This window comes from Perognathus longimembris, chromosome 11 (assembly GCF_023159225.1).
Source record: "Perognathus longimembris pacificus isolate PPM17 chromosome 11, ASM2315922v1, whole genome shotgun sequence".
Classification (NCBI taxonomy): domain Eukaryota; kingdom Metazoa; phylum Chordata; class Mammalia; order Rodentia; family Heteromyidae; genus Perognathus; species Perognathus longimembris.
Genome location: NC_063171.1, coordinates 37908650 through 37923520, shown reverse-complemented (window position 1 = coordinate 37923520; position 14871 = coordinate 37908650). Strand labels below are relative to the sequence as shown.

Genomic DNA, 14871 nt, shown 5'->3' with positions numbered 1-14871 from the left:
TATTCCAAGTATGACAAGTGAAGTAAAACTATGTTGAAATATTACCATGAAGGAAAAAATTAAAATAATAGATTTCAAACTTTTAAGTGATGACTTCATATTGAATATGGATCCATTAGTTTTTATTTAAAAATAAGACAGATACTTCATCAGAAGAAAATAATAGCCTATCATTTTGAAAATTTTTCTAAATTCAATTTGTATTAAATTTGCTCTGTATAGTGACCATGTTTATAAAAGTAAGTAGGATAAAGTTTTCTGGATATGTCCCACTTTTTATCAGAAGGTAAGTCTTTGTAATGTTTTGGCTTTCCTATGATCTAAATACCTTACATGTCTGTGAAATCAAACCAAAGAACTTGAGGAAAAACATATAAGTAAATATTATCAGCAATACCAAAGGGATGGAAGTTTATTAAGGCTAATCTCCATGTGACGTGCGACTGCCACAGGAGCGATTCTATCTAGGAAAGCATCCTGGATGGAATGATGTAAGCAAGCAAGAAGAAAATGCCTGAGCAGTCTCCATTTCTTACTATGATCTTCTCTTCCTGGGCAGTAAAGGCTTCTTCAAAGTCATCGTGCTTCTGGAGAAGGGCTTCTACACTGCCCAGTGAATTTCCTAGATCTTCATTGTCCAGGAAGGCCTGTAGAACAAACAAATACATCCCAGTGCCCTCATGGAAGAGAAAACTTCCTTCTGAAAGGACTAAGGAAAGAGGCAGAGAAGTTTGGAGAGCAAGGTGGGAATTAACACAAACTAATAGAATACGCAGAAAAACTTCAAGCAGTATGAGCTTTGGACCTTTCTCCCATTGCTATCACAGAAAATTTTCATCTCTCTCTCTGGGTCTGTTGACAAACAATTATCTCAACCAGTGTAGGCATTATTTAAGGTTTTAAAACTGCCTGGAGAGAATCACTCACTTCCTCCAGGAAGTCTCCTCTGATGCTTTGTCTTTTCCTTGTCTGACTCACCACATTTTCCCCATGATCCCTTATCCATTTGACCCATTAGTTGAGGTCAAAGTTTCTGTACTAGTATTTAAGTACACATTTCCTGGAGAAAGAATTTTGCTATGTAGTTGACGCTGGCCTTGAACTTGCAATCTTCCTGCCTTAGCCTCCTGAGTGCCAGGATTATAGGTGTGCCACCACAAATGGCTGGTACTTAAATATTTCTCTATGTCCTTGCCCATGAGTGGACTGTGGGTGGCTTGTAGAGCATGCTCTTTCATTAGTTTCTGTCCTTTATCATTCTCCAATTTCTAGACAAAGTTTGCTTGTGAGGGTTGTTGATAAAAGCCATGGTGGTAAATGAAAAGCAGGGGAGGTGATTTCTGAAGACTGGCTGGACCCCTCCTGAATTACTTCTTATTGTTGTGATCAAAATACCCAGGGGGAGAATAAATGGGAGAAATGATTGATTCAGGCTCACACTTTCATCATGTTCAGCGGTTGCATGATTATTTAGAGCAGGTGCTTGTAAACAACATTACAATGGCATTCTTCTTCCAGGTCAGAAGAATGAAAAGAGACGGGAAGGAACAAGACACCCTCGAAGGACATGCCCCCAGACCTACTTCTTCCAGCTAAAAAGTTTCCAGAGCCTCCTAAATTGGTGTGACCATCTTGCAACCCCAAACATGGGACTTTTGGGGGGGGTGTTTAATATTCAACCCATCACACCTCATGTTACCTCTTGTCTACTCATCCAACTGTCCACTTGCTCACTGTCTCGGGAGAAGAGGTGAAAATCCAAGCACTGCTGGTACTGATGCTGACGCCGGTCCCACAGTTCCAGCAGGGCAGCCCAGTCATTGGCAAGGGCTGTCATCTTGGGAAAGGAAGAGAGAATATATTAAATGAAATTTAACCCATTAAATTTATCTGTATTTTTCTGAGTAGCTAATAAATACACATTTGGGGATGACTGAGAAGTATAAAAACAAATAGGAAAGGAGCATTTGTCTTAAGGTTCCCACATCTAAATGAATATCTGTAGTATTAGAAAAGTGGAATGAGACACCATGAAAGAGAGGCATTCTTTATATGCATAAAAAAGAAGAAAAAGATCCATTTGGATCAGAAAAGTCAGGGAGTAAAGGTATTGGGCTAAACAGAGACTTAAAGAGTAAGGAAGGAGTATCAGGATTTGGAAAGAGTATAAAACCATGAACAAGTGATACGATTAGGACAAAATCCAGCTGTTACATTATACAATGTACTCCAGAGAAAACTGTAGGGTCTAAAAATGGGTAGATATCTGATGAAGTTCAAGTGTATAGCGCATCAAGTAGCAGATCATGAATTGGCTTCTATTAAAAATAATAACCATCAGAACATGAGGGAAAAATGACCAATGTAAGAGAAAAAATATACACTCTTTAACTACAGAAAAAAAGTCTTTGTTTCTAAGAATGAATCTACTCAATGAATTACCTTTTCTCGAATTTCATCAGAGGCTTCATGATTGCCGTCCAGCAAATCTTGACCAGTCGCATCGGCAGATTGAAATCGGTCATCGTAAGAGTCAATCTCATGCTGTGGCCGCAAGACAAATTGTCTCAAACAGAGCAGGAAACCTTTTGTCTTTCTTGGCACTGAACCATCCCCCCTCTTATAGACACGGAACCAAACCTCCCTCCCTACAGGGGAGGCCTTTGCTCTCTACCTTATGCTGCTGATGCCGGGCTAGTAGGGCCTCCCCACTGGCCACATCTGTTGGCAACTCATCAGCATTGATGAGCGCAGTCTTCTCATTCATCCAGCCCGAGAGCTCATCATAGTCAGACAAGAATCGATGGTACCTATAGGACAGGTGAGACAAAGGGCAGGAAAGAGAAACCAGATTTGAAGGGACTTTGAACAATGAGTTAGGGTTGGGGCTGGTCTATGACATGTGAGATGGTCTTCTGCTAATATCACTTATTACTCCTCTTCTTCCTCTGGTATTACAATGGGAGTGTGTGTGTGTGTGTGTGTGTGTGTGTGTGTGTGTGTGTGTGTGGTGTAAATTATAAAACCTCCACACCACCTTGTTTATCCTGTGGTTAGTGTGTCATTGTGTGATTTGATGTACGAATGCCCTGAGTTCAACACCTTGAAGTCACACCTTCTCCAGAGGTACTTGAAATAGAGGAGAAATCCCACAATGCACTGGATAGATAAGAATATGTTATATAAATAACAAATCACTTCATGGCAGGAAGTACTCAAATTAGGAATTCTTTATGTACCTTAGCTTACATTTAGCTCTATTCTTAAAAAGATGAAAATGGCAAAACCAGTTTCCTATTGAAAAAAAATTAAATGTTTGTCATTTGAATGTATAACACATGGTCTTCTGGTGATTATAATACTAATCATAAGAATCAACTACTAAAATAATGCTTGATTATGACAGTTTCTTGAAGGCTTTTCGTAATTGTTGGTTGTGGGGCTTGAACTCAAGGCCTGCATGCTATCTCTGAGCCACTTTGTGTTCAAGGCTAGCGTGCTGTACCACTTGAGCTACAGTGTCACTTCTGTTTTTTTTTTGTTTTTGGAGTGGTTAACTAGAGATAAAGACCTCACGAGGATTTTTCTGCCCAGGTTGACTTCAAACCGTAGTCCTCAGATCTCAAACTCCTGGGTAGCTAGGCCCAAGCCACAGGCACCTGGCTTCTTGTAAGCTTTCAAATGCTTCTAGAGCCATTTTGAGGCTCTTCAGATGGAAAACTTAGCTCCTTAGCTAGAGCTATTCTAATGAGATGTGTCTACTTTATAATAGCCTATAATGATGGAAAGATGAAGTGTAGCTGGGTATGAGTATACCAGGCCATAAGGGATTTTTCCTTGTTAAGGTAAGACTTAATTTGCTTCTGCTGAGCAGACAGGAGAATTGACTCCCCTATTATTATAGCCCCTTCACCCTTTTCTGCTTTGGGGGAGGCAGGTAGAGCAGTAGGCAAGAGGGATTCCCTACCCATAAGAAGCCTGAAGTTTTGCATATCTGGCTGTAGCCAAAGCCCGAATGTGGTCCCAGTTGGAGATGAGTTCCTCCTTCATCTGCTGGACCTGAGGAGCATCTGCAGGGTGGGAAGTCATCAGCTTGTCTGCTTTGGCACACAGCTCCTTTACCTTTGGAATAAGAAAGAAACCTAGTGGAAAATCCATGCGCCTTGACTCCTGGTGAAATTTTATGGGCGAGGTATAATGAAGCAACAATCATATGAATAATAATAGTTGACAAATTTTCACTAATATATTAATATAATAATTAATACTGATGAATTAATATTGACAATTTTCATTAATACATGTATTAATATACTATACTTATAATTTATTGAGAATGTTGTATATCTCACTTTTTACATGCATTTGCTCATTCATCATTTAATACTAATCTTGAGGTAGAAACTTTTTTTAAATGGCAGTAGTAAGCCTTGAACTCAGGGCCCAGCACTTGCCCTTAGATTTTTTTTTTTTCACTCAAGGCTGATACTCTGTCACCTGATCCACAGCTCCACTTCTGGATTTTTTTTTTTTTTGCTGGTTAATTGGAAACAAAAGCATCTCAGATGTGTGCACTCAAGCTGGTTTCAAACCACTGTCCTCAGATCTCAGTCCCTGAGGAGGTAGGATTGTAGGCATGAGCCATTGGTGCCCAATTTAGAAACTACTGCCAGACTTAGATACAGATCTGTTCATAACCACCTTATAGTGGTTTTCCTCTGAATATTATAGAGGGACTCAAGAAGACATTTCTACCCCAAAGGTCAAGACAATTCCAGGAACACCAAACCATAAAGCACAATTCCCGAAAAGCACAATCACTTTTGCTAAAAGGCAACTCTGGGTCACTGTCTATGTGTTGCCATTAGTTGCCATTAGTTGTGTTCAACTATAATCAGATATTGAAGAGGGTTTGGCATTTTGTTACCAATATTCATCAAGGCCTGGGATTTTATTATTCAAAAGTAAAAACAACGAGGAAGAATTTAAAAAGCGAAATATTGACAGCTTGTAGAAACTGGTCAGAGGGGATAGGGTTATTATTAGATAACAGTAAATATTCTATAAGTGCAAACTATTGTTGATAACCAGTAATAATGGGAGTAAATTGGGGCAAGAGTTGGGGGCAGGGAGAAATAGAAGATGGGAAAAGTTCAAGGATAGAGGTTTGCTCTAAGTTCTAGCATGCCTGTGTTTGCTCCTATAGATATAGGAAACAGAGTTTTCCAGATGTGGGAAAGAAACCTGAAGGCAGATTCAGTTTTATGTGTCTCACAGCTGATCATAAAAGAAGAAGAAAATGCTTCCCTAATCTACTGAATGAAGGATAGAAACAAACAGGATTCAACTATAACAGAAACAAAAAATGTGCTGAAATGAAACCCTTTGGCCACAGGGTATTTTAGAGAACTATTCTCAAAGCAACATTTTTATTTTTAAATTGTATAATATATTACACAATGAGAATATGAAGCATATAGCATAGATACATGGATAAAGCAATTTGAATAAAATAAGGACTATTCAGGATTGGTAGGCAAGTACGAAGTAGACTATAGAAGTATTGCCAAATGCCACAAAATTTTTCTTCCACTGATAACTAACATGTGACTTTTCTAACTTCAGGAGCAAAACAATTCTTCCAACAGTGGCTTACCTTGTCCTGCATGACTGCAAGGTTCCTCTCAAGTCTCTTGTGACTGTGAAACAGTGACTCTGAGCTAACAAGATCTTTGCCATAGTCCTCAGAGGTGAGTACAGGCTCCTTCTCCTTGATCCACTGAATGGCTTCAGTCACATCCCTGTCAGGTAGGCATTAACATAAGTCATCACCAAACAAAATGGCAGACACTGCAGGGCAAGCAGAGCAACAGAACATACAGCAAAGACTAGCCTAGTTCACCCATGTAGCAATTACTCTATGTCTCCCGCACACCAGCAAAAATTAAAAGCTTCTTGTTTGTGGGTTGTGTCCACTGAGATGTTAAGGACCTCCTGACAGTTGAGCTTCCAGGGTTACTTCTCCTATCAGAGTCAGCTATTCATAAATAGCATTTCTCCCACTCTTTACCGCATCAAATTCTTATTCATTGTCCTTGTTGCTGAAGAGATTCTAATACACTAGTGTGATTTTTTAAAATTAACTTGGGCTTCAACTTCTATATCATTGCTATAGAATAGGTCTCAATTTTCTTAAATTTCCTTGCTGTCTTAAAGGCAAGGACCTGATGCTCATTGGTTTGAAGTATTAACCACTACTTTCTAAGAAGAGTAGACAGGGTTGATAGAAAGAAGCAAGCATGGTGATACGTGCCTATAATCCCAGCTACTTGGAAGGCAGAGGCAGAAGGGTGCTTACTCAAGGACCTGAGTTCAAAGCTCGAGATTTAGAAAAATATAGATGAAATAAAAAGGAAAGAAAGATGATTCTATTTCTGTTTACTTTTTATTTTTAAAGACTATCCATACCTCTTGAATCTTTGGAGGTCTGCAGCACTGGAGAGCGTTTGCTGCCTCTGGAGAGCCAGGTTACAGAGACGATCCCAGGCAGCATTCACCTCGTCCTGCTTTGACTTTATCAAGGGCAGTTTAGGATGGCTCTCCTGTGAAGAAAACCAACACCAGAGGTATGCAAGGATGCAGTTACATTAAAAAAATCATTAAAACATGTAATTTCACACTGCATATGCCTTGTTGGAGGTGGAGATGACCATAGTAGCCAGACACCAACCTTTATTATAGCTGGCTCCCTAGTTGTCATTTCATGCATGCTCCCAAATTTTAGAAAAATCAATCTCCCAGAGGTTATATTCTGGCCAACAGCAGTGGACTTGACACACTTGGACACACACACACACACACACACACACACACACACACACACACACACACCACAGCATTGTGGCAGAGCTTTGCCATGCCAATGCCTGACAAATCCCCTTGAAACTTAAAAGCAAGGGAAATAAACTTCCCTTTCTGAAGTACAACTTAATTTTCTTAAAGGCTAGTGCTGTGGTGGTTCTGAATTTTTTTGTGTGTGTGTGATCCCATTACCTTTCACAATTCAAAGGAAAGCATTTCCCGCTTTCTCTAAATATATGTAGACCATACACATATGGTTTGTAGAAATGTTCAGGTGTTTCACAAGCTACCGGAAGCAATGATGTTTATAAATTCTTAGGTAGCAGCCTCGGCCTATTTTGATGCTTCAGAATGATGAAGAGCTCTCATATGTCCAACTACCTTTACTCCTCACTTCTCTCCCCAGTTCTTTTCATTCCTATTCTCATTTCCAAGATTCCTCAGGCAGAAATATCTTCATTCTCCACCCCGAGTGTCTGGTCATTTCTATATAGTTGTGGAGGCCCCACTCTAAAAGGGGTGTATCTCATTGTGGTAAATTGGAAACAAGGGTCATGTTTTCTATTTCTCCCTCCTAGAAATTGGATCTGTTTCCTCATGCTTTGACTCCAGGTCAGCTTTTGACTGGGTTAGCAGTAGGTGACAGGGTTAATTTTCTGTGAGTTCCAGCATCTCTGCTCCACAAGGTCCTGCAGCTTCCAGCCTCATCTTCTGCCTGATATGCAAAGAAGCAGGCCTACTGAAAGACAGGAGACCATGTGGAGAAATACCATTATCTCTGGCAAGGCTCCAAACATGGAGTTGAGGCAACCCTAATTAAATCATCTACTAACTGCAGCCACATAAAAATACCAGGGAGTACAGGACAGTGGCCCATTTGGGGGGCTCAAATATCTGACTCACTGAATTATAAACAAAAATACATTTGTTATTTTAAGTTTTATGATAGTTAGAAAGATATAGACAAATGAGGCCTTTCCAACAAGAAAAAAAAGTTGCAAAAGGAGGAAAGGTAGGAACTGTTGGAAATATGGGCTGTAAAATAAATTAGAAAACATTTGTTTCCTTTTCTAATAGCAGTTCACCCTGAATTCTTTGTTTTTCAAACACAGGGTTATTAACAATTTTCAATACAGAGCTGCAATCATAAATGGATCTATAAATGGAAAAGTACAAGTTTATTGTTTCATGTACATGAACTATATATGCATGTAGGTATATACATTACAAAATACGTTATATATAAGCCTGATTTTACACACACACACACACACACACACATGCACCATTCCAGTTTTATTTCTCACATAGTATTGGGTTATTTATTCTGACACAGGTTTGTCTACTCACTTGTGTACTTGAGTTAATGATGGTCAATATGCCACCTTTTCTTTTTGCAACCTCTAAAAAAATCATGAAAACCATGTACAATGGATATTATATCTCTCTGTTATATAGATAGATAGATACAGATAGGTAGAGAGATACATAGTGATATCTCAGCATTACTTTATGCTAATTTGTTCTCACTTCTTTACATGAAGAGTACCCATCGTAAACACAAATATACTGCATGGTGCATGAGTTACTTTATTTAATCCCTCCTCTTCTTTTTTTTTTTTTTTTTGGCCAGTCCTGGGCCTTGGACTCAGGGCCTGAGCACTGTCTCTGGCTTCTTCCCGCTCAAGGCTAGCACTCTGCCACTTGAGCCACAGCGCCACTTCTGGCCATTTTCTGTATATGTGGTGCTGGGGAATCGAACCTAGGGCCTCGTGTATCCGAGGCAGGCACTCTTGCCACTAGGCTATATCCCCAGCCCTCCCTCCTCTTCTTCTTCCTCTTTTTCTCTTCCTCTTCCTCTATCTGTTTCTAACTTTGTGTCTCTCCCCTCATCTTTCTCTTCCCCCTCACACACACGTGCGTGCACACATGCACACACACACACACACACACACACACACACACACACATTCCCATTTCCATAGACTTCCAGGAGTGGGTGGATCCAGAAGGCAGAGGGAGCTACTTACACCTGTTACTTCAGGAACATGAACTCTGTTTTCTCACAATGTCCCATTTTTGTTTTTGTTTTTCATAGCCCACCTACTAATTGCTGGAAGTTCTTCATGAAGCTCAGGATCTTTCCCCTGTCATGATTCTATTGCTCCCACCTCACCTCAGCACACTCATTGGCGTACTGGTTCACTCTGTCCACTTTCCCTTTTCGAGCTGCCAGTTCCTCCTGGAACTCTTCAAACTTCTTATGCAGAACTTCTGTGCGCTCCCAGTCTTCACCCAGCTCTACTAGTGTCACTATAGCCTCCTGTCAATGCAGAAAAGTTTTCCAAGTCATTAATAAATATTTGCATTGGGACAATTCAGAAGGAAATATTGGTGGAGTCTGGGAGAGGCCTTCTGGGAAAAGCCAGAAGCAGGATGGTACTCAGCGAGATTAGAGGATTAGAGGCCAAAGCCTCTAGAAGCATCCTTTTTATGTTCCAAAAGGTGATGAGTCAATATATCCTGATTCTATTATCTTTGTGTATGATTATCTACAAAAGCATTACATGGTCCAATCGCTCAAGCAAATCTTGTCTTTAGAAAAGTGTGTTTAGACAGTTAAGAAAATATAAAATTCAACATAGTAGTAATAGGCACTGAGAGGTAAGTGACTAGAAAAAGAGTTGGAAATATTTCCAGTCAAGATTGAGAGTATGATCAGAAAGTAGGAGAGGGAATCAAAGAGCATAAGACATTGAGGGGAGATGAACCTAGATCATATTTAAAGGCATGCTATTTTTGTGTTGATTTTTTCTTTGTATTCAGACCCATGGGTTTATGTTTGTTCCCTACCATGTTAATCGCTTGAACACCCCTAAATATTTGCCCAATGTCCTATTTCTTCCTAAAGGACTAGGACTGGACTTTCTTATTTGCAGAATAATCTGCAGAAAATTACTCTAGAATACCTGACCCAGAGAGCTCAGAGGGTTCAAAGATTTGATATATAATCATATATATTATTATTAAGTAGTTGTACAAAGAGATGAGTACTTCACAAGTCAGGTTATGAGTACAGTGCTTCTTGGTCAATGTTACTCCTTTCATCATTTCCCCCATCTCTACCCTCAAGTTACATAGTTCAATTTTTTCTTAATGTACATTGAATCTAACAACTGCACTTGTGTATACCTTGTCTCTGATCCACTCTAAGATGTCGTCACACTCCTGTGAGTACTGATGGAACTTCAGGGCGCGCAGCAGCAAGTCACTCTTCTCCTGGGTCAGCTCGAGCAGGAGGTCCCACAGGCGGCGCAGTTCATCCAGATGGGTCTTTCGGAGAGAAGGAGCAGAACTGTTTAGGCAGAGGCTATGAAGTAGATCCAGACTCTTTCCTCCCATTCTTTCCTCCCATTCATGCTTGTATTAATCGCTCAAGAAAGACACAAAACAACAGAATATGTATGAAAATAGCTACTAAGTCAAATATCATCTGTGAGAGGAAATTTTCTTGAAATGCTTTGGGATTTTAGAGAATAGAACAAGGACAAGCTATAAGACGGGCAAGGGGAAGGATGTAAGCGTATGCATTTGAACTGAGCGAACGGAAAGATTTTTGATAGGCGGATGCCATCTTCAAGAATTTTACATTTTCAACTACTCATTGCTCATGGTAACATATGAACCATATTTCCTTCTGCCCTGTCATGATGCTGTCCAATACAGCCCTAGTGTTTTTGACATGTGAAAGATGTTTTAACAATTTCCTCAAATACTTTTAGTAGAGGATTACACAGAGAAGTTAGTAATACAAAATGACTTTTATTTTATGTAAATGAATATAAAAATTTCTTGTTCTGAATTCTTCTTTCTACTAAGATCCTTTTCTGGTTAATTTTTATTTTCCCTGGTCATATTTTGCTAGCAGTCAAATGGGCTAGAACTTTGATGTTGCATAGAAAAATCTGTCCCAAATTTTAATATGTAGCGCAAACATGTTTTGGCAACAGACAAACTCTTCAATAGCAAAAAAAGTTGACTTATACCAAACGGAACTTGAATTGACTATCAATAGAAACATCTGTAAGAGTAACAGCACATGGGTTAAGTCAGAAAGTAGTCAATACATTAAGAACAAGTAACAGAGTTGTAAATTTTCATTGAAATAATTATGATTTTTTACATTCTGTGTGCTCAAGGTTGAGTTTTTGAAGATAAGATAATTCAGGGCTATTTTGAAGTGAGGGGAAAGGTGAGTTTGGAAAGGTAAAACAGGATATGATACATGAAGAAAGCCCTCAGAGGTAAAAGAGGAAAGATTTCAGAGAAGATTGAAATGGGTGAACAATAATTTTTGGAAAGTTTAAAGAAAAAAAGATACTGAAGCCAGAAGAAAGAATGAGGGAAACTGCTGGAAAATCCATTTCTTCTGAGAAATGTGGAAGAAGTTGAAACAACATGGTCTTGAGGCAAATTATCTCACAGTGCAAAAAAAGAGAAATGTAATCTCATCAAATTATACCTTCCATATCATGGTACAATCCCCCAAGTTATGGAACATAAGGATTTCCCATTTTTATTTCTTCTACCTCAATACCAGCAGAACGCAAAAGGCAAGAGTTCTTGCTCGAATCCACCAACATTGATATTTGGTATATTCAATTAAATATTATGAATATAATCAACAACTGGAAACTTCTCATTGAGACCCTTTTGATTTACCTTAGTGTCCTCATGGGCAAAATGATCTTCAGTAAACCGGATTTCTCTAATTTCTTCCAGTTCAGGAAGGACTTTTGATTTTGCTTGCACCTCTGCTATGAAGGATTCATGTTTCTGATATTTTGCCTGAAATTTAGAAATGAAACAGATTCCCTAAATTATGGTGTGGTCTTCTTATTCCTTCTTTTAGTACTAGTCAGAATGACTTGCTTCCCAACCTGGATTAAATGATAACCTATGAGCATAGATGGAACACTTATATCTTCAAAGAAATGGTCGCTAAAGGTAGAGTTACTAAACACAGATATCAAGGAGTCCAAAGAGGAGGCCAAGAGAAGAAAATAGGAATAGTCCTGTCTCCATAATCTTTGGGAAATTATCAGTAAACACTCTGTAGGCTCTGCAGTCTCCCCTAAGACTAAATGTATGTAACACTTCTTTAGAAAAGACAAAGAGAGCTGAGTTCTACTCAAAACAGTTCACAATGAGGAAGATGATAGTTTTCATAACAACTTTCACCATGTGTAAACGGATGTTTTGTAGGTCACTGTGATCTTGTTCCAGGAGCTCCTTGTTCAACATTCAGGTGTGCTCTTTCTCCTTCCCAGTGGCCATGTCTATGTCAGATGCTGTAATACTCAGTCAACGGATAGCTCTAAAAGTTTCTGGGCCTAGGGGAGCAACCTCTCTGCTCTGTGCACTCACTTGCCAGATTTTTGGATGGAGTACCCTTCTGCAGAAGTAAATTTTGCCTTGCTGAGAATAAACAAAGAAAAAAAGGCAAACCTCCCACAAAAAAACCCAAAACCTCTGGGACAAGAGCCATGAATAGAAATTTGGGGATACCTAGAAAACCTTTTGGTTATGAAGACAGTAGAAACACTGAAGATTCTCTACCTCTATAATTCCAAACTTACTATAACAAAACATTGAAAGCACTTGGTATATCAGAGATTTCTTGAATTATTCAGTCACTATCTTGTCTGTTAAGCTACCAGAGAATTCTATTTGGAATGAGTTTTCTTCGCAAGTAGCATCTTAGAGAGTCAGAAGTTAGAGACTTGGCCATTTAGAGGTGTAATTATTGTTCTTTCTATTCATTGTATTACATCATTCCCTTACCATCAACCTGTTGTACCTTTACGTTATAAGAATGTGAATGGTGAATGTAAGCTCATTAAAAGAAACAGTTCTGAGCTTTCAACAACTAACAGACTCCCAGTTTTCTTTTCTTACTCTCATCCCTTTGACATTTTAGGAGGAGATACATAGAACTGGAAGAACTTAGCACATATAGATTCATGCCCCCTTCCATTTATTTCAATTTAATTCTTAAACTTCCCACCCCACTGGCTCAACTTTGTTTCACTTGTTTCTAAATGGTATCAGATTTTACTCACATCCATCTTTTAACTTTAACATGAAGCAAACAAAACCCCCTGTTTCCCACCCTAGAGTTCTTTGGAACTGCTCTAGAGAAGTCTGTGGAAAGGTGACCTGTATATTTGTTGGCTCATAGCTCTTATCCTTTGCAATCTCAAGTTTTTCCATGATCCACTTTTCCAGGTCATCTGCATCTCGCCTGAAAACTTGGTAGTGATAGGACTCCTCAAGCTTCTGACCCCTCTCAGCAACACGTTGTTTGAACCTCTGGTACCGATTCAACACCTCCTCACGCCTCTGCTGGATTTCTTCTGCTGTTTCCAAAACCTTTGGCCCACTGCTTTCCATAGCCTGCAAGTTAAAAAGCTGCTATGTGTTTGGAAGTATCACACAGTGCTCCATGCATATGTAAAATTGCTATGTGTCAAGTGAAATTTTATAAAGAAAAAAATGAAAGAAAGCTTTTATTTATGGCTAGTTCTTAAATCTTTAGTTCACTGCACTCTTATGTGTTCCAAAGCATTTACTCTCATGACAAATCTATGCTTAGATTTATTTAGGCCTATAAATGCCTATTGTTAGAAGGGCTGAAGTGAATTTGTGTAACTTTAACTGTATATAACTACTGTTTAGAGCAACAACTCTTATCACCCTATAAGCCACTCCAACTGCTCACATAGATGTATGTCACTATATTTAGTGTTCATTCTATTAATAGTGTAGAGTTGTACTGATGACCAAACTAACCACAGAATTTCAAATAGATTAAAATAATGTATCAAGGGCTACTATCTCCAATTAGCTAGTAACAATCCAGAAGTGGAGGTGTGGCTTATATGATAGAGCACCAACCTTGACATAGAGCTCAAGAACCCGAGTTCAAGCTCCAGTGCCAGTACAAAAAAAGTAATTTTATTGATTCTAAACCCATTTTTTTCCTTTTTAGTGCTTAAATGGGCACTGGCATGTGCTGGTTATTCTAACTTAATTCAACAACTAGAATGAATGAATTACATAACATAAAAACTTAAGTTTTATTTTCTTGATATTTAAAAATATAGTCCATATATTATGTAGCTCATGTAAAAATGTAGTTTATTGATTGATGGTTTATTTTCTTTTTATTTGGTTTCTTAAAAAAACTCTGCAGATCTATCTACTTACTATAAAGTTCAAGTTGCTTATTTTTCAGTAATTGGTTTTTGAATATAATATCTAGTATTACTGTTGTGTAACATGAAAGCATTCTCTCCTTTAGAAGCATCTAGGCTATATGTGATAAGAACCAATGAAATATCCATTTGGTCTACTTTATTCATGAGTACTGTTTTCTAGCCTTATTTTATCCAGAACATTCAATAGGGAATTTAAAGTGTAGTTTCTCTGTTTTTCCTAAACACAATTGATTTCCTGTCAATGGCATCACTACTGTGACTATAAATTTAAAACATTCCAGGGAGATTGAAATATTACTGAAGTATTATTTTGCCTCAAGTTATTAAGTTTCACTCTATGTGACCTGACTGAGTCTTGGTGGTTGTAGAGATAGATAAATCCTAAGTTCTTGTTTCAAGTGAAACATTCAGAAAAGAATAGTTAAAATTAAAACTCACTACTGTTTCAAAATCAAATAAGAACAGTTCTAATGAGCTTGTTAAAGATAATGCAGGATGTTCAAAGGGGACAGCTTTCCTAATATTCTTCAGGATGAACTGCATTGAAAACAATAGAATTCTGTACTCACGGTTTCCTTAGCAAGATGCTCCATCTTTCCTAATGGTCTAGACAAAAATGTATCTGGGGAAAAGACAGACAGAGAGATGTCTAGTCTAGTTCAACGGAGATGCCAGAAATGTGAATGTAGCCAGACCCCCAAAAAGAAGTCTCAATATCCCGCCAATCGCA

General features: G+C 38.6%; 1 protein-coding gene across 1 annotated transcript in view; it reads right to left on the bottom strand.

The window, feature by feature from the left end:
• The window catches only part of Spta1 (spectrin alpha, erythrocytic 1), a 59419-nt gene extending 44548 nt beyond the window's left edge, over positions 1–14871 (bottom strand). The window contains exons 1-12 of the mRNA XM_048357250.1: positions 14711–14871; positions 13081–13317; positions 11584–11709; positions 10054–10194; positions 9038–9184; positions 6469–6602; positions 5657–5801; positions 3968–4122; positions 2675–2810; positions 2443–2544; positions 1700–1837; positions 537–647 (exon numbers count right to left, since the gene is read on the bottom strand). Of these exons, the coding sequence (XP_048213207.1) occupies positions 537–647; positions 1700–1837; positions 2443–2544; positions 2675–2810; positions 3968–4122; positions 5657–5801; positions 6469–6602; positions 9038–9184; positions 10054–10194; positions 11584–11709; positions 13081–13317; positions 14711–14734 (1596 nt within the window). The 5' untranslated portion in view covers positions 14735–14871. The remainder of the gene's footprint in view (positions 1–536; positions 648–1699; positions 1838–2442; positions 2545–2674; positions 2811–3967; positions 4123–5656; positions 5802–6468; positions 6603–9037; positions 9185–10053; positions 10195–11583; positions 11710–13080; positions 13318–14710) is intronic.